This window comes from Paramacrobiotus metropolitanus, unplaced genomic scaffold, assembly GCF_019649055.1.
Source record: "Paramacrobiotus metropolitanus isolate TYO unplaced genomic scaffold, Prichtersi_v1.0 Parri_scaffold0000049, whole genome shotgun sequence".
In the NCBI taxonomy this organism is placed as follows: domain Eukaryota; kingdom Metazoa; phylum Tardigrada; class Eutardigrada; order Parachela; family Macrobiotidae; genus Paramacrobiotus; species Paramacrobiotus metropolitanus.
In genome coordinates this window covers 209,786-232,761 of record NW_026570269.1, presented here as the reverse complement: position 1 = coordinate 232,761, position 22,976 = coordinate 209,786, and the positions used below count along the sequence as shown (strand labels likewise).

General features: G+C 42.4%; 5 protein-coding genes across 7 annotated transcripts; 2 read left to right on the top strand and 3 right to left on the bottom strand.

Moving 5' to 3' along the window:
* Positions 1–1,653: 1,653 nt before the first annotated feature.
* LOC129592012 (uncharacterized) lies at positions 1,654–4,367 on the bottom strand. The gene is made up of 4 exons (XM_055487952.1): positions 3,685–4,367; positions 3,355–3,445; positions 2,499–3,289; positions 1,654–2,290 (listed from the first exon to the last, which is right to left on the bottom strand). The coding sequence occupies exons 1-4, from the start codon at positions 4,258–4,260 to the stop codon at positions 2,111–2,113; spliced, it is 1,638 nt and encodes a 545-aa protein (XP_055343927.1). The 5' UTR covers positions 4,261–4,367; the 3' UTR covers positions 1,654–2,110.
* A 239-nt stretch (positions 4,368–4,606) lies between these two features.
* Positions 4,607–9,634, top strand: LOC129592061 (diacylglycerol O-acyltransferase 1-like). The gene is made up of 11 exons (XM_055488006.1): positions 4,607–5,157; positions 5,561–5,648; positions 5,781–5,821; positions 5,886–6,024; positions 6,352–6,454; positions 6,747–6,914; positions 6,972–7,135; positions 7,944–8,069; positions 8,137–8,315; positions 8,443–8,530; positions 9,089–9,634. Exons 1-11 carry the CDS (start codon positions 4,994–4,996, stop codon positions 9,311–9,313), a joined length of 1,485 nt encoding a protein of 494 aa, XP_055343981.1. The 5' UTR covers positions 4,607–4,993; the 3' UTR covers positions 9,314–9,634.
* Positions 9,635–9,902: 268 nt separating this feature from the next.
* LOC129592062 (putative ammonium transporter 1) lies at positions 9,903–13,787 on the top strand. Of its 2 annotated transcripts, none has more exons than XM_055488008.1 (6): positions 9,903–10,769; positions 10,958–11,047; positions 11,140–11,376; positions 11,917–12,359; positions 12,450–12,713; positions 13,112–13,234. In XM_055488008.1, exons 1-6 carry the CDS (start codon positions 10,616–10,618, stop codon positions 13,142–13,144), a joined length of 1,221 nt encoding a protein of 406 aa, XP_055343983.1. In that variant the 5' UTR covers positions 9,903–10,615; the 3' UTR covers positions 13,145–13,234. The 2 variants fall into 2 exon arrangements, with proteins under 2 accessions (XP_055343983.1, XP_055343982.1); XM_055488007.1 differs by lacking the exon at positions 13,112–13,234 and adding an exon at positions 13,245–13,787 and having other exon boundaries at positions 9,907–10,769; positions 12,450–12,680.
* Positions 13,788–15,072: 1,285 nt separating this feature from the next.
* On the bottom strand, positions 15,073–17,484 carry LOC129592063 (RNA-binding protein with serine-rich domain 1-like). The gene is made up of 3 exons (XM_055488009.1): positions 16,753–17,484; positions 15,819–16,191; positions 15,073–15,355 (listed from the first exon to the last, which is right to left on the bottom strand). Exons 1-3 carry the CDS (start codon positions 17,191–17,193, stop codon positions 15,243–15,245), a joined length of 927 nt encoding a protein of 308 aa, XP_055343984.1. The 5' UTR covers positions 17,194–17,484; the 3' UTR covers positions 15,073–15,242.
* A 1,010-nt stretch (positions 17,485–18,494) lies between these two features.
* Positions 18,495–22,649, bottom strand: LOC129591966 (arylsulfatase B-like). 2 transcript variants are annotated; one of them, XM_055487868.1, is made up of 10 exons: positions 22,509–22,649; positions 22,152–22,397; positions 21,438–21,600; positions 21,103–21,215; positions 20,988–21,024; positions 20,843–20,916; positions 20,187–20,472; positions 19,541–20,026; positions 19,411–19,444; positions 18,495–19,180 (listed from the first exon to the last, which is right to left on the bottom strand). In XM_055487868.1, exons 2-10 carry the CDS (start codon positions 22,395–22,397, stop codon positions 18,808–18,810), a joined length of 1,812 nt encoding a protein of 603 aa, XP_055343843.1. In that variant the 5' UTR covers positions 22,509–22,649; the 3' UTR covers positions 18,495–18,807. The 2 variants fall into 2 exon arrangements, with proteins under 2 accessions (XP_055343843.1, XP_055343842.1); XM_055487867.1 differs by lacking the exon at positions 22,509–22,649 and having other exon boundaries at positions 22,152–22,497.
* Between the last annotated feature and the right edge of the window lie 327 nt (positions 22,650–22,976).

Sequence of the window (22,976 nt, the reverse complement as noted above, 5' to 3'; positions counted from 1 at the left end):
CAGCTTCCAGAATGAACATCCATGCGTCCCCGAAAACAGAAAACACAGAGCCCCCGAACGCTGCACCAACTAGGTCACTGGTTGAACGGCGAAAACGCGCCGAAGCGCTTTGGGTTAATACTCGCCCCAGATCACATCGAGCACAACATCCAGAAACCCCAGGCTCCCCACCCTCAGGCCGCATGAATCCGGAATGCGAAAATGACGTATGCAAGCGACGGCAGGTCTCGGAGTCAGCGCGGCTCCCGAGCGCACATCCACGGTTTCCAACCTCACCGTTCCCAAAAGCAAAAACAGCAGAATCCCCGAACGCTGCACCAACTAGGTCACTGGTTGAATGGCGAAAATGCGCCGAAGCGCCTTGGGTTAATACTCGCCCCAGATCACATCGAGCACAACGTTCAGAAACACCGAGCTTCCCGCCAACAGGGCCGACGAAGTCTTCTCCGCGGGATGAATTCAGGAACCGATTCAACTCCATGATATGAGAGACGGATGAACAAGGCGAATCAGATCCAGCAGATGAGTATGGCGAAGTGAGATGTTACACGGGTGCTAGAGAGCCTCCAGTGGCGGATGCTGGCAGAACCCGACCGTGAAAGCGCTCAGGACTTGTCCCTGCCAATCTGCTTGTACCACACAAAACTGTATTGAACGATTAGGCTGTATTGATCTGTTCGCCTAAGAATTTTTAAGCTTGATGATGTTTTCTTATGGTTTTCTTATGTTTCTTATGTTCTCCAGCTTGTGGTTTCTTAGGTTTCTTAAGTCTAATGTTCTCCTTTTCTTATGTTTCCCTACGTTTTCTTATATCTTCGCACGTCTTTTTGTTTATTCTTAGGTTTTTTGTTTTCTTATGTTTCCTTACTGGTTGTAAGAAGCCAGTTTGACTTAAGACACTAGTGTAAGGCCTTGGCTCAAATTCGAACCGTATCTCGCTACGGTAGGTGGCTCCACCGCACGAGGTGGCTTGGAGAACTGTACCTGCAGGCGTGGCAACTGCAAGCAGCTACTTCGTGCGGTGGAGCTACCGTACCGTAGCGAGATACGGTTCGAATTTGAGCCAAGGCCTAAGTTTGCAGTTGCAGTTCAGTGTGCGCTGTGGGCCGCATAAATCGAACTCGTTCACGCGACGTATCACGTCAAGGAATTCGATTTGCACTGCAGTACGCTTACAGTGTATACAAAACGTACGGTGGACAAAATGAATGGTGGACAAAATGAACGGTGGACAAAATGAATGGTGGACAAAATGAATGGTGGACGAAACAATAGGAAGCCATGTGAACACTGAGCTATGGATATGTAGTGATTATGTACATACTTTATACAAAACGCGCTACAATAATACTACAATATTATATACAGTGTACTACTGTACTCTCTATTCTGTATAGAGTGCAGGCGGCAGTGGTATTATTTTTATGACTTACGGACGGAGTGTTTTACTGTCTTGTTTCGGCTTTCGCGACATAGCAAACTGATAAGCAAATGTACATGTACGAAACAACTTAAGAGAGTTCAGAAAAAAATACGAAGATCTTGACCATTCTATATTGGTTTTGTGTCCTTTATCATGAAAACACTCATCCATCCGATCTGCACGACATCCATCCTTACGAGATTGTTGACTAATTGTTCAAATGTTGCTTTAATGGACATCAAGACATCGATCAACAGAAGCTTATGGTTAGTTCACTTTAGTTGCCATTCCAGCCATGCGCTATCGTTTAAAGGAACAAGTTCATCAGGGCAGCCGTTGATTATTTCCATAAAGGTACGCAGAATTCACAAAACAATTAAAAAATTCAAAGCACCACTTAAAGCCGACAACTTTTATACAAGCAAGCACTTTATACACGCATTTATATATTTTATACAAGACAACTTTTATACAATTTTAAACAAGTAAAGCGCGTATTTTCATACTAAAGCGGTAAAGCCGACAATAGAGTATCCAAACTAGTATTTCTAGATTCTATCAACCAGGCGCAAGCCGTGCAAAGGTGCGTAAATCTGTGGACAAACACACTGGTAACCAGAAGCCGACAAGTTTAACACCGGAACCTGCATCCCAATACAGGTCGCATTCAAGATCAAACAGGTCAAGTCAAAATGGGAGTTGAAAGTTCATGCCATTGACCTGTACGCCTCCTGTCGGTCGGGGACGGAGACGGTATTGCAGTGCGTACAAGGTGATTTTCCTTAAAGAGGTTAACTTTGGACATTTAAATGAGCCATTTTGCTCTGGAGCCAACAAGGGATCATCCAACTGCCACTTTCTCAACACCTGCAAGTTTCGATCATGTAGCATCAAGGAGAAATCGAGACAAAAAAACGATAACATTTCGTGCACTAACATACAACGAACGCTGAGAGCAAGAGCCTGTTTTGTGTGTAGTATCGGTCTCACTGGACTACTACAATGTACGAGTAGGTACGGCGCACTATGCAGTGCCACTTATTCAGAAGCTCGTCTACCCTAGACATCAACCCACCTGCAGAACAAGCTCATCTGATTGCGGTAATCTTTTCGCCAATTCGGTCTCCATTGATCGCAAATCCTGATTGCTCATTTCCGGACACAGACCATCCAACGCATCCAGCAAAGACTTCGTGTTCATCGCATCGAGAACAATATTGGCTGGCTTCAGCTTCACTCCAAAAGAATTCTCGAGAAGGCGGTCGCATTTAAAAATAACTGGAAACCCCGGTACGACCGGAAGGCGGTCCTGCGATTCCACCAAAGCCCGCACATCCACGTTTATCAAAGCCAGCTTGCCACAAACATCAAGCCATTCGGGACGCAAGTACACCCGGAGCGGATCGGAATACTCCAACAGATCGCTAGCCCAAATTGTGCGCCGGTTAATCACAATCATCGGAACGAACACGTTCATAGCTTTCAACATGGCGGTTACGGAACGAAAAGGTGCATACTGCCATTTGCCAAAATATTGTCCGGTGATGATTAAAACTTTGGTAGCTGGGCCGGCCGTTTTACAGAGTGATAAGGGTATATGCACATTTTCGCGCTGACAACCACTGCCGAACACGGCAGGAGAACGCATCGGAAGATTGTCAATGTCAATTTTGATCACCACAGGACTGGTAAGCAAATGGTTCCAGGTTCGGCAGACTCGACGGCACCTCTGCTGGTTTGTTATATCGATATCGCTCAAAATTTCAAGAACAACTTCCGGCAACACATCAGCAATAGTGAATCCCTGTATGTTCGCAGGTGGCAGAGCCATGGGCATTAACACTTCAGACTTTGACCTTTTCTTACCTACCCCAAAATGCATTGACATCATTCCATAACGAAACAAGCAAGCAACACCATAATGCAAATACCATGAGGAAATGCTGCCTGGAAGGGTCGCTTGGCCGGTTTCCATTCATCAGGTCCGATTAACAGGCCACGCACGGCATGAAGAAAGCTGGTCTGAAATTATACAATTAGGACATCTTTCATTTTATTACCAAGTTCACAAAGCTCACACTGCCTTGGAATCACGTAATTATTTGATTTATGACAAGGGACAAAATTACAAAATCTAGCAAATGAGATAATCTGTGTCAGGAGTGGAACTAACAACTGATGAACCCTGGTGACGTCATTTCAATTCAAGTTATGGATACCGCCATGTCCCGTGCACCACGGGTAACCGCATTTTCACTTACGCACTGCGTTGTTGAGAGCATTGTCTCGTTCACAGTAAGGTAGCTCAATGTTCCAGCGATACGCTTCACCGCAATAGTATCTGCTTCCCGGTTCCACCAGATTCCGAATCGTGGACGTTCAGTTAAAGAAATCAGTTCTTGGTCGTTGGGCAACTCAACACTATATTTGTAGTAAGTCCGCATTTCAGACTGGAAGTTTTCCAGTTCAACCGCATTCTCCACTCGGTCCGTCGGCAGGACATCTCGAACCAGCACCCCATCCACTTCCATTTCAACAAACGCGAACTCCTGCCTCTCGTAGGCGAGCAGCTTTGCTGGATACCAGCGCCACGGCTGGTCCGCCGATCGCTGAGACAACGCTCGTACTTTGTTTCCAACAAAAATGCTATCGGTGTAGCCACGATCTCTGCACTTGCTAAAAGGGATCACATCGGAACGGTGACCGGGGAACCCGAAATCAATCACGAGGTGTTCGGGATCCATGTCGGCGATAAATCCATGGTGGAGTGAGCGGATCCCGTTTGTTTCCACCAAAACGTCAACGGCACCAGCGCGCCAAACATCTTTTTTGAACATTTTCAGATAGTAAATTCACAAATTCAACAATATTTTGGTTAAATCAAACAGAAAAATATTCACGCCAGCAAAGGTGGCGAATGAAAAAGTAACCTGAGAAGCTACTCAAGTTTCACCATTACATTGATTACAGTACCGGAAAATCCACTCGTGTTACTCCTCAGAGGCCCAAACAACAGCGGCAATTCATGAAACCACCACACTGTGGCAGAAAGTCTTAAGGTTCAGTAAAAGTGTTTGTGACCGCCACGAGCAGCGCATCTTGTGTTCCGTTTTTACTAAGCCAGCCCACCGGAAGATTTTGTCTTGATTTCGCCTTTGGCCCTCGTTGTTACGGACAAAACCGCTGTTGCAACTTTTACTTGTATTTACGTTTTTCAATTTTTCCGGAAAACAAATTATGAGACTGTAATGTTGTGATGTCTCACCCGTTCTGAAAAGCTAGATTCCCGTCTGACTCCTTCTTTTGTTTTGCTTTATTGTTCTTCCGTTTTGCAAAACTCCCGAATACGCACTAGCAATGCCAGAAGCGTCATCTCACAATCAGTTTGCATTTTATTTTGTGCAACTTATCCTTCGGTGTTTTTAATTTACTATCTTGAACGGGAATCTTGGCAGCATTCCAGTTGAAACTATCTCGCTTCGCGTCGGAACTGTGCGATCTCATCCAGTCAACCTTGGCGGTTCTTGCGCACGGACTACTTTGTGTAAAACGTCCTCTACCTTCGCCACGATGCAGCGAAAACTCGTAGGTAAATCTCAAAAATCGGAGGAAAACCTCGATAGCTCCAGTTCTGACGAGGCGACGGTTCCGAATGGACAAGCGGAAGTCAGCCAAGAGGAAGAAAACCAGCAGAAAGATGACAGCGAGCCCAGATTCCGAATCTTTGACAAGCCGTAAGTGGTCTGATGTCTTGACAGACGCTCACGTTTTCTGGTGGCGTTGGATCCTTAAAACGTTTTTTCGATTCTCCAAATGTTACCGAATAAAAAATGCGGTAGTTAGCTGCTGACTGATTGTCAGTTGAATTTATATTACAACAGGAATAATATTAATACTGCTAGTTTGTTTGCATGCGTAGTAGCTTTTGGCTTGAAACATTTTGTAGCGTCAAAATAAAATCTACAACTGGCGAGTACAATTTGGTGAAATGAAATCAATTATTACGATCGTTCAGCAGTATTTATTTATCATTTATGCACACTATATCTTGTATGACTTATCGCATGTTTTGCTGGTTGCTTTCTTGTTATGCCTATCTTACCAGGGAATATTCAGTTTATTTTTTTCCGGAAACAGAATCCACAGGCCCCGGGAGTCCCTGTTCAGTGTCGCCAGTGGATATAACAATTACAGAGGTTTCCTAAATTTGTGCATCGTCTTGTTGGTGAGCATTTGCCATTTTGTTGTTTCTTTACATTTTGGTGTTTACACTTATTTCTACGTATTTAATCTGCCAGTTTTGTATTGCATTCGGATCGCATTAATTTTTTCTTACGTACGATGTTTTATTTTGCAGATTCTGTCAAATGCACGATTATTATTGGAGAACGTAATGAAGTAATGCGGAGTAGTTTATTTAGTCGCAGATGTTACTGGCGTTAACTACTGATATTGCCTGCAGATACGGCATTCTTGTTGATCCAATTCAGTGGATCACCGTCATCTTGGCCGATCCGCATCGATGGCCTTGTTTCACCGTTTGTATGGCGTCCAATATTTTTGTATTGATCGCGCTCAAGATAGAGCAAAAACTGTGCCAAGTACGTAAAAAGCCGTTTTTACCTTCTTTTTAGTTCCCTAATTAGTAATTGGTTAGAGTTTTGGATAAAAATTTAAAATCGCAAAACTCAGAACAAGTTGCAGAATTTATTATTGTTGCTCGGTGTGGCGGAGAAATTCTCCAAGTGTAAACGATAATTAGTTTTAACATATAACGAATGCTACATATAACACGATTCGAAGGCAGTTACACATACAGTAATGGCATTATACAATGTAGCGCCTCTTATCAGTAATACAAGTTCTCGAAATTCTTTTTGGCCGTTGAACATATTATCAGTTCTGGTGTAGGATTATCATATTTTTAGGGTGCTGTGAGTGAACGGATGGGAACCGGCCTGCAGATTGCTAACCTGTCATCCGTCTTAATATTTCCCGCTGTGGCTGTATGGTTTCTGCATTCGTATCTGCGTAAGAAATAATAAATATTTGATATAAATAACATAAGTGTCATAAGTACATAGTTGTGAATTTTAAGGCTTTCTGTTAATTTTGCAAACGGCAGAATTAATAGTTAAATGTGTTTACACAAAAGGATAAACAGTTTAATTGAAAATTTTGATATCGTCGGTAAATGTATATACATTTACCGAAATACTGTCTCCGAAAAACTGCCTACCGAATAAGATTCCGCATTTATTTTGCGGACCGTAATTAAGGGAAGTGGACTAGTGCTGTACATTATTTTTACGTATCGTTTCAGTGGCCGCCTTTACCACAATGATCATCTACTCGTGTCTATTCATGAAATTAACATCCTACGTCATGGTTAATCGATGGTATCGATTGGCCAGGCGGGGGAAGATCTCCCCGGAGCATTTCCAGCACCCTTACAGCAACCCACAACAGCTGCGCGAGAAATGGTCTAACTGTAAGAGAGCATTTCTTGTTGACTGTGTTCTCCGCTTAACAAATGAATGATTCATAGCTTCCTTTGGTGCTTACGATGAACCGGAAGTGGCCTACCCGGATAATTTGACGGCTCGGAATATTTATTATTTTTATGCTGCGCCTACTCTGTGCTATGAACTGAATTATCCACGAACGCCTGGAATAAGGAAGGTCTACTTGGCTAAAAGAATTGGCGAAATTGTAAGCTACATTGCTGGTGAGCTTTTTCATACGTTTGTTGTGCGCATATGGACGATATTTTTCAAACCATGTACTCTCGATGAATTCAGTGCGTATTAGTTGTTCAACGTAGAAGCGGCCAGATGCCGGTTCAAGTATTTATGACAACCTTATTTATTTGCCATACTCACCGTCTTTGAGCACTGTTTTTTTGAATCCGACATGTGTTCCCCTACCCGTAGCAGTTGTTAAAAACCCAAGAAATCTAACGTGTCGCATGATAGATTCCCGACGGAAACCGTAAGGGTACATTGGGAACACCAAAGGATGTACAGAAGGATACTGTAAAAATACTGTGGAATACGGCAGTTAAAAGGAAAGACCACATTAAACAAAAAAGCAAATGCAGAATACGTGTTGCTTGTGTGCAGGATACCAAGACCTGTTTACACGTTTGTTAGCTCCGAATCCCACAGTATTCCACTGTATTAGCACTCTGTCCGCCCAGAATCCCGCATGTGTCCTGCTATCTGTTGACTGTTTTAGTAACTGTATTCAGTGAGGACCAAGCACCGATATATTGAATTAAGGAGAATACTTATAATTGGGGGTTTTTTTAAATGTAACGTGTGCAAACCGTGCTAAAGGTGCTTGTAAAATTGAGCGGTTATGTGCCAGCGTAGTGTCCTGATTAGGTTTCACTTCAGGATAGAATGCCAACTTTTTAAATGCCAACCCTGTTTAAATTCTTTTATAGAACTTTTGTCAAAGCCAGATTACTTATGTTTATACCTAATTCCCCAGGATTATAATATCGTTTATGTTTTAGTTGTTGTTGACACAACTGGAATTAGCACTGGCTCAACAGTGGCTACTTCCAATCATGCAGAATTCTGTGGCACCCCTGCGCGATTCCGATTGGTCGAAAATCATGGAACGTCTCTTAAAGCTGGCGGTATTTTGTTGATTTTTTATTTCCATTACATGTATGTTGTGCGGTATTCATGAGGCGTTTTGATTAGATTCCAAATCATTGCATGTGGCTGATTGGATTCTATCTGTTTTTCCACTCGGCAATGAACGCTATAGCGGAAGTGATGCGCTTTGCGGATAGACAGTTCTATAAAGATTGGTGGAACGCGGAAACGGTGCAGGATTTCTGGCGGAACTGGAACATGCCGGTCCATCGGTGGGCCTCGAGGTGAGTGGGGGTTGCTCGTCAGTTTGCAGGCTTGAAAATTGTTTTACGTAGAGTTAGGTTGCCAAACACTCATATGCTGGATTTGAAAAATCACTATGGGGTTCCTCATTCCTTTTAATTTTTACAGGCACATGTTTGTTCCGCTTCTTGACAACGGTTTTAAGAAGTGGCAAGCGGCATTGTTCGTGTTTCTGGTGTCAGCATTTTTTCACGAGGTACGTACGTAATCGTTTAAAATCACACCTGAATGCAACTACTTACAGTTAACATTTTCAGGGCAGCAAGTTTTTTAGTTTGGCTTTAAAAATATGGTAAAGCGTAAAGCTAATGCAAGACGTGGCAGGAGGTATGATAACGCTGGTGGCTAAAAGAAATGATAGGTTCTGCAGAATGATCGCATTCGGATGTACAGAGTACGTCTTACGAGGGATATTTAATGTTGAGTTTACGTTGCATATTTCTGTATGTCGTACAGGCAGATCGGTTGGTTTTGCACTGAAATTGCACCAGTGTGGTTTAAATGGCGCACTTTCAACCTGCGATGATTACAATACTTCCTTGTGTTTATTCTTGAGATTTCAATGAAAGTGTAGCACAAAATCATTTTGTGAAAATAATCGAAAAGAAAAACAAGATTTCTAAAATCTTTCGAAGATTCGAAGACTGAAAGTCCACTTATGTGTGACTTGTGTGATTTTAACAGCGTATTGGACGTGGGTCTGTGAACCTATTCGTTGGCATTTCCCTGTTGTAAAATTTTTTTCCTCTTGCAGTACGTTGTGAGTATTCCGCTGGGGATCTTCCGGTTATGGGCTTTCATGGGAATGTTGATGCAGATCCCCTTCGCCATGTTCGTGCAGCGTTTCATGAAGGGCCCACTAGGTAACATGGCTGTGTGGATGTCGTTGATTGTCGGTCAGCCACTGGCCATTCTCATGTACTTCCATGATTACTATATTCTGGAGACTAAAAGTGGACATGATGTGATATTGGCCTGAATGTTTTGTCAATGCTTCCTCGGCATGCCGCACAACGGATTGTTACGTGGAATATATAGTACTACTGCTTTGAATTTCTAAAATTTACTGGAAACTCATGCGGGTCTTCTACGGACGGCTATGTTTTGGGTGTCGGGTGGGTGTCGTTTTAAGGGGCTGTTTTTACTCGTACCAAACTGTCTCGGTGATTGACAAAGGAATTTATCTGGATAACTTTGTTTGAATTTGTATTCTTATTTAACGTTTCTAGAATTAAACGAATGGTTAAAAAGCAAAACAAAACTATCGGCAACGTTTCCGTGTCCAGTCATGACTGTTGTAGCTGCGGATTCATGCTACAGATTTATGACTTAAATTTGCCGTAAATATTTGATTTAGAAACCGATCTGTATAGTCTGCTCACTCTGCTCCGCTGCGTCACAAACTAATTTTTGAGTCATAAAGAGAGTTCGTTTTCCTTGAATCATTTTGATGCTGAGCGACAATGCGGAAGTGGGAATGACTGTACAGTGTACTTATCGGAATGCTTAATCCACAGTTTCACGGCGTATACAAATTATTACAGACACGCCGTGCAGCTCTCAATTTTGACTATTATGCTGCACCATCGAAGAAGTAGTTACGGAAAATTTTTTTTTAATTTCGTGCTTTGATTTAGCGGAGAAGGTGTTTATCGGACGTTAGCGAAATCTAGTAAACCTATATCGGTTTATTAATTACGTGCGCAGCCAGTGTGTATGTGGTCACATGAGTGTTGTTTCTTCTTTATTTCAAAAGATTGAATAATTTTTATCATATCAGTATATTCTGCGGGCGATAAAGTTGGCATAATGCGACACATACAGTCAAGTGTTGTTGAACTCGTTAACTCGTTACGATTATTTTATATTTTCTAAGCTAGTTAATATTACAAGTATTTGCTGCAGTTTGTATTTTAAAGTGCCGTCGTGGGTATGTGTTTGCGGAAGTGCGAGCTAGATTGATGGAAGCCTTTACACCGCATTGGTTATACACATAGGGAGGTGATGGCTTTCTAAAATACTCATTTAAAATTAAAATACTCAAATGATTGTTCGATACGGGAGGGTCTGAAGGAGATTAATATGATGCAGTTTTCATACTTCTACAGAACCTTGTAGTTGGCGAACGGTGGTAATCAGGAGAACTGAAGAAAAATCGCTTCCGAAGGTTATGCACCGTAATTTATGCACCGGTTTGAATTATCGTTTCGTTTTGTTATTTGTGGATCGGAAACTCGTCATTATCAGTGCTAGTGCTAGCTAGTCATTATTTTTGTGAAAAATGATTTTCAAAAACGGTGTGCATCGGACGTACACTTACCAAAACTCCAGCGGCAACAATGAGACCTTTCCATGGACGGAAGTGCAAATCTTGCGCGGACTGCAGGAGAATGTCGATGTTATGTTTCTGCTGATCTGTGGCTTTTTTATATTCTGTAAGTACGTGCAAAAGACCGCCGGTCAGGAATTAATAACAGCTACGCAGACTTAATGAATCCTTACAAGTTTATTTATGTAAATAACGATTACGTTCGAATTCGAAGTTTTTTGTTGTCAAACTAATGTCATGATCATTTGAAATTTACTGATCAGTGAAATACGCATGTTTCCTTGGTATTTACAGTTATGAAAGCTGGATTTGCTTTTTTGGAAGCCGGCGCGGTGCGACGGAAAAGTGTTGTGAACAGTTTATTTCGAAATTTTATGGATTTATGTAAGTAGAGACTGCACGTGTGTAGGAAATGTCTCTCGAGCACTTTTTTTTATTTTTTTACTAATTATGCGCGGCGGTGTTTTCCGATGCAGACATATGCGGGACAGCGTATTGGTTGTTCGGGTACGGTCTGGCGTTCGGCAATACCGGTAACCCTTTTGTTGGCCATGATCCCCGCTATTTCGCACTGGCCTGGGTGTCCACGACGGAGTATGCCATGTGGTTCTTCCAAATGGTCTTCGGTGAAGCCGCCGGCACCATTATGTCCGGTGCAGTGGCCGAGCGAGCCAATTCCCTGGGATATATTGTTGCCAATTTTATGGTCACAGGTATTTAATCCAACTTGCTTGTTAATCTCCTAAATCGCAGTTTTAAATGCCCTTTTCAATTTTTGCACAGCTTAACTTAAAGCATGCTATCTGAAATTAATATTTTGGAGTCAAGGATCATCTCTGTTATCCGAAGCCGGATGAACAAAATATGGAAATCAAATCTTAGGCAGAATTACAATGGCTGCAGCAATAATGGTGATTCGTTCCTCGCGTTGAGTAACCGTTGAGTAACCCGGAAATGTTGCATGGCTCTGTGTTTTAGTGAATAATTATTGTTAGGATTTCTTCTACGGGCTGATCGTAGCGCAGTGCTAGGCCCAGGATTTAAAAACAGATTTTTGCCACCTAAGGACAAAAAAATAAGTATTATAGCTGTAAGTAATTGTCGGTAGTCTGCAAATCAAACTGCGAAAATACTTGTTTAATTACTCACTTTGAATGAAAAACTTTGTGCAGGATGTCATTCAAAAAGTTACAGTACCATTCCCGATTCTTGCTTCTCACAGCATGCTCATCAAAGTTCCATTCTGATTTCAGGATTTGTGTATCCCATCGTCACACACTGGGTGTGGTCACCGGATGGGTGGCTGATCAACGGCGACGGCGTCGTGGGCTTCACCGATTTCGCCGGAAGTGGGTGTGTCCATGTCGTCGGCGGTGCGTGTGCGCTAGTGGCCAGTTTATTCGTGGGGCCGCGCATGGGACGTTTTGATCACAACGGTGCCTCACAAGAGCTGAAAGGCCATAACCTGCCCTTCACCGCTCTGGGCGCCTTGATTCTGTTCTTCGGATTTTTGGCCTTTAACGCCGGGTCGCAGAAGAGTATTTCACAACCGGGTGACGGGGCCATCGTCGGCCGGGCGGTGGTCAACACCGTCGTTGCGGCATGCTCCGGTGGCTGGGCGTTGACATTTTTAGTGAAAATCAAGGAAAAGCGATGGAGTTTGATGCAGGGATTAAACGGAGCTTTGGCGGGAATGGTAATAATTTCAAGAAAACTAACACGGGCTTGACTTTTAAAACAACTAAAACAGCAGTTTGTCATTCTTTGATGAGAGTGCATTTTTAAGGTGGCCATATGTGCCGGATGCGCCTCCATGCACCCGTGGGCGGGCTGTTGTACGGGGATTATCGCTGGATTTGTTTATTATTTCTATAGTCAAGTCACTCCCCGCGTCCGCATTGATGATCCCGTAGATGCCATTGCGCTGCATCTGGGAGGAGGCTCATGGGGCGTTATGGCCTACGCTATTTTTGCTGATGATGGAATTCTGCTTAATTGGAGCAAAGAATCGTTTCTGGTGCGGTTATCAAAATACATAAGGCAAAACGCTGTACAAAACGCATTTCTACGCAAGCAATCGCAACAAAACGTTCGCTAAATGTCCGATTTTGACGATCTTTTATGTACCGGGTTGCCCATTCCGCCTTTTAAACCACATTTTTATTATTAATAATTGCTTGCAGCAACTGTAACCGTTGACTACTGTCCTGGGCATAGGTTAAAATAAGAAGCGAATACGTTTCGCTGTGTATGTTTTCCATAAAGATTTGATAAGCAGCACGGAAATTCCAAAATTAGGAGATTTTGTGCGTCTGTCTTTGAAGAAGACGGCAATGGAAAAAGGATATACTCCAGGGTGGTCAATAGAAATTTACAAAGTTAAAGCTGTTGAAGCCCATGATGGCATAACCATGTTCCGAGTGGAAGATTTGAAACGTGAAATGTTAGAAGGACGATTTTACCGCCACCCTACCCGGGTAGTTGATATTTGGTAGTAACCGCTTTTATCTTAAAAGCTGAACTCGAAACTTCTCGTCACGTTTGCCCTATTTTGATTACGTACTTACTTTGTTCAATGCAGATTCTGGGATGGCAAACGGCGGGGTTGGTGGCCATCACGGCATGGAGTATGGGCGTCACCGCGCTGATCTTCGCCGTGTTGAAGCTGCTCGGTTTGGGCGTGGTCTCGCAGGAGAAGCAGCTGCTTGGACAGGATGTGCGCGTCCATCGAGAGTCCGGCTACGGCGAAGACGATCTGTACTCCTCCAGAAGTTCACTCATTTCGCACTCTCAGGCCGAGGATGGCGAACCAGGAGGAAGACCACGTTCGGACAGTATCGTTTCCGATCTGGCATGATGTGACATTTCCCATGTGCTCTGTTTTTGTGATAATTCGATTGTTAATTCATGTTATATGATTGTTACGTATCCAGAAAGCTGAAAATAATTTGTGATAATTTGGCCTGGTGTTTTGGTGTGCTCTGAAATGCATTTGTTAATGCCCTACATAATTATGTTGTGCAGACTGTACTCTGCATGTACAGCACGTGTAGTTATCACGCCGCCGTCGGTAGTTAACGTTGCTTGCGAAATGTTGCGCTGAATTGATTGAATTCGGTCTTTACACACAGCTGCACTTACAATAGAGGTGTTATGTTTTTATAGTAAGTTATTATATACTTACTACTTACTTCGATGCAGTTTCAAATACCGGTTTCAGAAGCGTTTAATGCGTGTGCGTTGTTCCGTAATATAAACGAGCGGTATCGTAGCCGTAATTGCGGTTTCCGGTGCAAACTTCACAGCTTGAGCCTGTGTTGCTTCCACTTGCTTGTCTGCCCCTACTCGATTGTCGTACAGTCGTATTGCACTAATACGGTATTTCTTCTAATGGGCAAGATAAACTACCCGTACGTGATTTGAGTCATGGAGTAAAACTTTTCTGATCAGTGAATGAATTATACATAAACTCATAAGAGGTTTATGCGAACTTTGCATGGAAATCTCAAGAACTACGGCATCAGCAATTATTATAATTATAATAACAAATTTTTTTAGCCATACTGCGTTTGTGCTCGGCTTGATACACTGCTTTAATCCGATGCGGTGCAGCTGGCGATTGGTACCTGTTCAAATATATATCCCAGAGTTTCTCCAAGCACCTTACAACCGATTCTGCACATGGAAGTTTATTAGGATTTTCATTGTGACCAAACTCCTCTGGACAATCGTGCTGCTCACTCTAATACATTATCTTCCGGAATCTTCGTTGCCCTGGCCACTGAATCGATCGCACAATCGCAGCATCAGCCATGAGAGTTCGCAAGCGCTGATCCCTAACCGAGAGGATCCGGTTCGGGCAGAACACCCGGAAGTCAACGCAATAAATGATCGAAAGTGGGAGCAATATAATGACGTGGCTGTACATAAAGGAAAGCACGATGAAGAAAGGTTTTATCAACCGATGAACGATCGTCCACCTCTCGAACTGCATGATAACTTGGTGTGATACTGACGACGAGGTATAGAATGATCTAAAGATCTAATGCAACTAATAAAACGGTAATGCCTTTGATGCAGTTGAAATTGTTTACATAAGTACAATTTTCGCACTGTGTTGTACCGCATGTCTCTAACCATAAGGTTGTTACTGCTGACTTTCAATAGTCCAGAAATTTGCTTTTTCTAACTCATGCTCAAACCAATAAAGCGAAAAGTAACTTTCTCTCAGGACTGAAGTATTGCATATCGGTTGTATACAGTAGTGTATCGCTTTTGAGTAACGCTGTATATATATGTAAGTACGAAACTTTGCGCGAGCAGACCATAAAAACTTATGATTTGAAGTGCAATACGATTAAAATAACTTGCATAACGCCGTCAAGAAAAAGCGAACGAAATTCCCGTAGCAGAGACCAGTCAGTTAAGTAATGTTCCGATTCAAAACACATCAAGCCAAAAACTGCAGTGCAGAGATAATACAGCAAATACAACGCACAATAAAAATTAATGAAACAAAACGACACATCCACTTCATTTTATGGTACAAAGACTTATCCATGAGAAAACGGAAAAAGAGTCAGCGACGCGCACGGGGGGAATTGCTTCGCGACCGACGCCGATCATTGTAGCGGCCAGCGGGACTGCGCGAGCGACCCTTGCCTCCCGGAGGACTACGCCGCCCAATGCGACCTGATCATATAAATATATCAAACATCAATGATTTATGTAAGAAAATGTTAGTATTAACAACGCTTGCGTACGTACTACGCACATAATTCATAACGCTGGGTACGGTACACTTCGCTACCGTCTTATTTTTCAGTTCACCAATCTACATATCTTCCAAATTGTGGGATTCACATTGTCTAATTAAAACTCTCAGTCGACTTTACCGTCATAATTTATCATCAAACCCATACAATACAAACCGAAAAACTCTCACCAATGCATTCAACACTGTTAGCTTTTTAAGAAAACTCATAATACACATGTGAAATCTCCGGACACCAACTCACTACTGTGCCACTACTCAAGTTTCAAAACGCTACCGGGGAAATAATTATTCGGATTCGAAAAAATTCGTGCAGCTCGCAACCTCCGTAGTTCAAACCTTCAAATTCAAAACACCTAAAAAATCTCGCAGACTACTGACCTCCACCGAATCCTCCATAGCCGCCTGATCGATTTCGTCCACCCCCACCGAAACGTCTCATCCCGACGCCACCTCGGCGCTCAAATTCATCCGCAAACTGAACATCAATACTCTGACCATCAATCTGTCCGCCGTTCATGTAGTGCAGCGCCTGTTTGGCATCTCCAAGGCTTTCGTACTCGACGTAGGCTATTTTGATGTGCAGGGTAGGATGATCGCGATCCATGGGCATATCCACATTCTTTAGCTTACCAAATTTGCCGAATATTTCTACGACGTGGTCTTTGGTCACGTTGAGGGTCAAGCGGCTAACAAAGAGGCGAGCAGGCTGCGTGGGAGATGTGACTTCTGGTTGTGCGGCTTGGCGATCCTTCTGTAAATCAAAATAATAATAAAGACGACAAATTTATTCACTCATATCAGAAAAACTGATTGTGACTTAACACGTAAAATGCTGCCATGTGTGCAGATCTGGATGACTGTCTTACAGCAACTAAAAACAGATTCGATGCTCTGGCATGTTGTCTTTATTAAAATATCCAAATCAATTTAAACAGGTTAATGCCCTTAATGAATTCTGGAACAGGTTTCCGATGCCTGGTAATGCGCTTTCTAAAGTCAACAGTTTTGCAGATACCTTTTAGCCTTCTTAAATTTATAAAAACGAATTTAGGATAAACAATATATGCCGCAGTTATATATCCAGCTGACTGAATACTGACTGAATTACATATTTTTAAAAAAAAAACCTGCTGACTAGATACATTTTTTTACTACTTCCACTAGTCACTAGTGAATAGCCAGTTATTTCATAAAAAAAGAAGCCAAGTAAATTTCAAAAAATTTACTGCTAACTTAAAACGACAATAATTGTCGTACTGCACTTAATTCATAATAGATAAGCCGCGATGAAATATCGAAAAGTTACGCCAACCTGCAAGGACGGCGATGGAGATTTTCCCTTTGGCTTGCTGCGTGGCGACCCCGATCTCCTCTCTTTGCGCTCCTTGTCCGCTTTCACGCCATCCCCTCCGGCTGCCTGTGCATCGCGCGCTGCCTTCGCATGAGGCGATACTGAGCCGCTGCCTTCGGTATCGCTTTCCGAGCCACTGCTGCTCGAACTAGAATCCGAGCCCGATCCGTCACTGCCACTGCTGGAACCAGATGAACCCGACGAACTGGAACGCGAACTGCCACTGGAAGATGCAGAACGACTGCGTCCGCGTTTGGTCGCGGGCAGGATGGGCTTATCTTTCTCTTTCTCTTTGGCATCTTTAGGTTTAGGCGGAGGACTGTCTTGACGCTTACGCCGCGATCCACTCTCAGATCCCGAAGAGGAGACACTGTCCGTGCGCTGCTTTGATGGTGGTGCCATATGAACGGTAGGGATTACTGGCTGCCAAGAACTCGCTGTGCAATGCAAGGCAGGACACAATACTTATTAGGCAGTATTAGGAAACCGTACTCTGTTTTAAGCACTAATCTGCGATCTGCATTATGTCAGTCTAAATTGGCGACTAAAGAGCTTATACTATGCGAAGTTTAGAACTAATGGTAAGGTAAAACCTGTACAATCAATCGAAAACGAAAAAATCACTGTAACGGTAACTCGCAACGATATCCCATCGATTTGCTGCTCCTTGGTATCTGCCACCTCTAGCGGTAAGGCAAACAGACAACATGTCGGATAGAGCGGTCATTCGGTCCAGTATGAAAGTACTTAAGGACCTTGTGGAGGCGCAACTAAAAGGCTACCCTAGTGGAGAAGGTTGGAAGCGGTACAGCGACTTCCACTGACGAAAGAGTTTTTTAAGCAGCCATTATCTATCCAAATACAACGGGGAAACGCGATTTGTGTAATGGGCACGATCCCCGATCAGGATAGCATAGAGGAAGTGTTCCTGTTATAATAATTACTTTGTTTTTGGTACTGAGTTTGTATCCGATGTCCGATACTTATTCCGTTTTTTTTAAAAGTACTAGTACTGTAAGTCCATAATAATAATATTTTTTGTTACAAAATGAAGTGCTTATTGCTGCTTAATTGGTTAAAGTAGAATAGCCAATATTTTTAGAGCGACGGTCTGCTGCTGAACTTAAAATATCCACCAGTTTATTTGCTGAAAATATTCCTTATTAATTTTATTGTTTGATACCCCTTTTCTACCCCTTTTCTGCCAAACGGTTTTCGGTATCCATTTATCTCAAATTGGTGGCATGACGCATTTGGAAACATTGTAACAATAATTATGAATATCACTTCCCGTCTTAATAATATGCGCTCAAAGCGACTGAAGCCATCTACAGGGTTTGTGTTGTATTAGATGCAAACAAAAACTACAAAATGCATCAAACTGTGCACATTGGCACTTTCGAGCGCAGCACTTCAAGTTGAAGGCGAAAACTTGGCAGTATTTTGTTTTGGTTGCCTTGTTTGGCCCACTTATGCACTTTATCAACAAAAATTTTCAAAGATTTTGTACTTCAGGATTAAAACATTACGAACAGTACTTTACAGTACTAATATTTTCCTACAGTAGTACGTGATCCCGGATTTCAGAATTGTTTACTACAGTATGTAGTTTGCTTTTTTCGACCGTGTCTGCAGACTATAGAATTAATATAAGCAAATGAATTTGAGTTCTGTAAGACTGTAACTAAACTCATTTACAGAGATATTAACATTTAAATCTTGAATTTCGCATTCGTGTTGCTATAAAATATAAACGCCGGTTTTGCCAAATTTTGAGCTTGAGGTTAATTAAAATGCAACGGCAGCTTTTGATCAGGGATGTTCACAGTGCAGTACGTACATACTTAAAGTAAGTACTACGTTCGTGTACTAAAAAAATTAATTATACCATGGCTATTGTACATCTGTGAAAGTACTTGTGGCCGACATTCTCTGATTTCCTGCTGACTCCGGTTTGATAACGCTTTAGGAACTTAGAGTCTCACACAACCGGTCCGGATAAAGACCATAAGGATTTTAGAAAAACGATGTCGGTATGAAGGTGCTGTACGTCAACGGATCAGCGTCGTACACCTCGCTAGGATCTAGCCAGGGTGTCCACAATCCTTGATGCAGGTCAGGGTGGGAGGCGGGATCGAAGGGCTTGTTTTGGAAGGGGAAAACTGACTGATTATAAACACTGATTTTCTGTTTTAGCGTTTGTAGTAGATTCGGATAAGATGAGGCGATATTGTTGGTCTCGCATGGATCGTTAATGAGATCGAATAAGCAGTCACTGAGGTACGGTCGACATTGGGTAACTTCCGTACCTTCGGGGAAATTGCATTCCACCGATGTGGGTGTCCACACTTTCATCGGGTTGTCCAGAGTGGTGCCTTCCGTAACTCCCCTACAATAAGTCTGCCATTTACTACCGAACCGTGAATGCGGTACTGAATTCCAGGCGAGATGAGTAAACCGGGCTCCGTATGGTCGTGTTCCTTTCGAACACTTTTTGGAGGCTTGTCCAGATTGAAAATTGTTCTTTAAGGTTCTAAGTACAGATATTTCCAATAACCTTGTAATCTGTACCACATAAACAAAATCGGACTACGTCGGATCGGCTTCTTTTAAACTTACCATCCGAAATAATTATTCATGTAAAGGTTCCCGCCTGAAACGACATTAATATTACTCGTGATTTTGGCATGACTGGCCAAATACAAATGGAGATGGAGCACAGATTAATTGTCATTCAGTCAAGACTGACCGTAAATTTTATACATTCCGCCGTACTGGTCTTGGTAAATCATGGCGTATGACCCCCCTCTTGAATCGATGTTGTTCACCAGTTCCCTTCTTGGCCCATAATTTTGCCCCTGCGTCAAGGATGTCCACTGGCTCATGCCGGTAATGTCGTTCTTATCAAGATCGGCCAGGTTTCCACCGGCTGCCTCGTACAACGTCGGCAGCCAATCGGTGATGTGGAATAGCTGGTTGGTTATGTGACCGCAGCGCTGAAGTAATGGTGACCAAATGAAGGACAACGTCCGCACTCCTCCCTCGAACAGCGAACCCTTGCCCAAACGCAACGGCCAGTTACTGCCGCGGTTGGCGCCCCGTCCGATTGCGGACGTGCCCAGAAGCGGCGCACCGTTATCACCGATGAAAACTATAATGGTGTTGTTAATGGCGCCGGTGTACGCCAAGGCGTCCACTATGCGTTTGAATTGTTCATCCAAGACTTGAATAAGCCCTGAAAGTCAAATTTCAAATACGAACGTGACCTTTAAGCTTTATTTTTTAGTTAAGGTTTGGTTTTGCTGTACAACGCGTAATGCTAACTATAATGCTGAAGGTCATCGGTGCGCGTGATTTCAGAAAAATTGTACCATGTTGTAGCCATACGATCGTACCAATTTGTTTTTTCCGCTCGGGAAACTTGTCAGTGAACGAGCGAACTGGTGGACGCAGTTGATATTTGGGCATCACCTGCAATACTGCTCCGAACTGATCAATTCCGGTATGTGGAACGGGTGTGGTGAAGTAGAGGTAGAACGGCTGACTGGGGTCTTGATCGTGTATGATTTGCTCGGCCTTGGCCGTCATCATCTCCGGAAAGTAGAAATTGTTCGTTATATTGGCAAACACCATGTTGTCGTTCTCGCGAAATGCCCGTCCGTTGTTCGGAACCGGCGTAATCTAAACGTCGTTGACGGTTTTTTGGTTTAATGGTGGTAATGATTTATGGTTAGTTGATATGCACGCCGGTTAAACTACCATAAATCATAAAAGTATCCAGTTCATGCGCATTTCGAAAGTGTATCACTTTTGAATTGACTTATTAATGGTGCGCAGCTATTAAAAAATCTTGGTTTCTGACCAAGGCCAAGTTTCTTGACAGTAATTTTGTTACGTCCGTATGGCACTGAGTATTTGGATCGATAATTATAAACGATTGATGATTGATATAATAACAGACATGATAAAAATGCAACAATGAAAACAATAAATCTGAAATCTGGTTATGGTATGGATCCAATAAGCATAATTTAGCAGTCGTATTTCTTACCCATCCAGCAGTGTAATTAAACCAGTTGATATCACCACCATGGAACCAGAACGAATAATCAAAACCACGATGATCTGCAATCAATTACCGCACGCTGTAATGATTAACCAAAAGACATAATCCATTAACTTGTGTTTCCTCTCACTAGGAAAATGGTCCCGAGAGTATGTGCCCAAATGCCACTAATAGAAAAAGAGAACAGTGATCGAAAGTAAAACCTAAACCAAAAAAATATAAAGAAAAATTAAGAACAGCCGTACCTTTCCGACGATGAATGTCTTATATCCCAGATCTTTGAAATACTGCGGTTGAATCTTGAATTGTACTGGAAGTCCCCAGGGTTCCCCTTCGCTAATCACACTAGATTGCATTCCTGTATAACCATGTACAAAGGTGTATTTCCGGTCCAGACTTTCTCGTACTCATGAACGATCATATATATATATAGAACATTTAGTTCGATTAAAAGCGTATTTATCAACAAAAACTTGAAACTCAAGCTTGCCAAAATTAAGGTTTTGCCGTTTTAGCTGCACTTTACATAGGATATCATGGATACGTTTACGTCCTAATGTAGTTATATCAAAAGACGTACCAACTCTCCAAGCGTCTTTGCCGGTCATTAAGGCTGAGCGCGTCGGTGAGCATATGGGGTTGGTATAATGACGATTGAGGATGATGCCGTCCCAGGCTAATTTGTCAATGTGCGGTGTTGGTGTCTGGAGGTTGCCTTCCGAGTAACTGATATCCGCATGCCCCTGTGAATTATAGAGTGATCCCAAAATTTAATAAGTATATGAAACAATTACGCAACTCTATATATGAAACATTTACGCAAGGTCACGCTGGCACCTGGATTATTGTTACTGAATTAGAAAATTATGAAATGTCATATATCGCGATGGCAGTGCAATGCCATCGCGATCGGCTAACAATTTAAGACAACACCGCAAAATTAATTAGTAAAAGCATTGCAAATTAATACTAGCGTAGCGCAGTTTCTCAGATTTATTTGCCATGGTAAAAGTAATGCTGTTGATGGATCCACGATACATTTTTATTGCGTCGACATATTACCGAATTTAACTCGGGTGCGACAAGACACTGATATATAAATATAAATATACAAAAAAAACAAGAGGCAACGTCACCCAGCTTATGACTATGATAATAATATCAGCTTTAATTCCAGTAACTATTGAAAGCGCTTAAATATTGACATGAAAAATTCTCTTTTTGCTTCCATGCATAAACTTTCACTTTATTGTTGTTGTTCTACCAGGATCATATAATTATCACAATAGCTTACCAGGTCATCGGCAACAAAAAGGACAATGTTGGGTCTGGGTGTGGTGGCTTTTTCTTCAGCTTCAATCCGGTCAACATGCCTCGCCTGTGCTTGTGCCCCCGGATTCCAGGCCTGCGCTTGTCCATACCGGAAACGTCGTCTAATTGGGTGTCTTGCGTTATGTCTCCGGCTACAGTCACTTAATGCAATCGTTAATGCTATCAGGACAGCAATCCGCGTACAAAAGGTCGTGATAGGTTTTGACATCTGGAATATAAATTGGTGATGATAAGCTAACAGTTTCACTGCAAGTTGTCCACAGGCGTGCATAAACAAGCCGATAAATGACAGGCATAACAGTGTGAGAATTATTCTTACCACAAGTACAACTAGCTTCAAACAATTGACTTTGTGTTGAGCGTTTTTGGCTGCCGCTGCGTTTACGCTGGTGGTTGAAAGGGTAAAAACAGCATTTTGTTGCTGCTGTAAAAGGTATTATAGATGTGCATTAACTGTAGCCTACGGATAAATTCTGATACAGTAAGTGCGAATAGGTTCTAAGGAAAGAAGCATATCCAGCTCAAATTTATGATCGTCATTTGCAAGTGTTTGATCATAGCGCAATTTGAGAAAAAATTGCATAACAAAAGCGGCGAAAGCAGCCGAATATTTTAGCACTTCGAGTATTTATTATGGTCCTGTACTTCTACAGCCACAATTGATCTAATAATTTAGTTAGTTCACTATCAGTGCATGTTCAAAGGCAAAGCGCCCTTTTCGATGAATTACAGCTCTAATCGAGTAATATGACGAAAGGTAGAGATTTGCTTCACGCATTTTGCAGAG

What these genes read in the sequence shown, in the direction of transcription:
- LOC129592012 (XM_055487952.1), bottom strand. Translation starts at nt 4,260, where the DNA reads ATGTTCAAAAAAGATGTTTGGCGCGCTGGTGCCGTTGACGTTTTGGTG. An exon ending in TGCTCTCAACAACGCAGTGC is followed by an intron (nt 3,446 to 3,684) that starts GTAAGTGAAAAT and finishes GTATAATTTCAG; the next exon opens with ACCAGCTTTCTTCATGCCGT. An exon ending in CAGATGAGCTTGTTCTGCAG is followed by an intron (nt 2,291 to 2,498) that starts GTGGGTTGATGT and finishes CGAAACTTGCAG; the next exon opens with GTGTTGAGAAAGTGGCAGTT.
- LOC129592061 (XM_055488006.1), top strand. Translation starts at nt 4,994, where the DNA reads ATGCAGCGAAAACTCGTAGGTAAATCTCAAAAATCGGAGGAAAACCTC. An exon ending in ATTTGTGCATCGTCTTGTTG is followed by an intron (nt 5,649 to 5,780) that starts GTGAGCATTTGC and finishes TTTATTTTGCAG; the next exon opens with ATTCTGTCAAATGCACGATT. An exon ending in CTAAAAGAATTGGCGAAATT is followed by an intron (nt 7,136 to 7,943) that starts GTAAGCTACATT and finishes TTTATGTTTTAG; the next exon opens with TTGTTGTTGACACAACTGGA.
- LOC129592062 (XM_055488007.1), top strand. Translation starts at nt 10,616, where the DNA reads ATGATTTTCAAAAACGGTGTGCATCGGACGTACACTTACCAAAACTCC. An exon ending in CTGTGGCTTTTTTATATTCT is followed by an intron (nt 10,770 to 10,957) that starts GTAAGTACGTGC and finishes TGGTATTTACAG; the next exon opens with TTATGAAAGCTGGATTTGCT. An exon ending in TGCCAATTTTATGGTCACAG is followed by an intron (nt 11,377 to 11,916) that starts GTATTTAATCCA and finishes TTCTGATTTCAG; the next exon opens with GATTTGTGTATCCCATCGTC.
- LOC129592063 (XM_055488009.1), bottom strand. Translation starts at nt 17,193, where the DNA reads ATGGCACCACCATCAAAGCAGCGCACGGACAGTGTCTCCTCTTCGGGA. An exon ending in CTCCATCGCCGTCCTTGCAG is followed by an intron (nt 16,192 to 16,752) that starts GTTGGCGTAACT and finishes TTTGATTTACAG; the next exon opens with AAGGATCGCCAAGCCGCACA. An exon ending in CTATGGAGGATTCGGTGGAG is followed by an intron (nt 15,356 to 15,818) that starts GTCAGTAGTCTG and finishes TTATATGATCAG; the next exon opens with GTCGCATTGGGCGGCGTAGT.
- LOC129591966 (XM_055487867.1), bottom strand. Translation starts at nt 22,460, where the DNA reads ATGCACGCCTGTGGACAACTTGCAGTGAAACTGTTAGCTTATCATCAC. An exon ending in AGACATTCATCGTCGGAAAG is followed by an intron (nt 21,025 to 21,102) that starts GTACGGCTGTTC and finishes TTTTTCTATTAG; the next exon opens with TGGCATTTGGGCACATACTC. An exon ending in TTAATTACACTGCTGGATGG is followed by an intron (nt 20,473 to 20,842) that starts GTAAGAAATACG and finishes AACGACGTTTAG; the next exon opens with ATTACGCCGGTTCCGAACAA.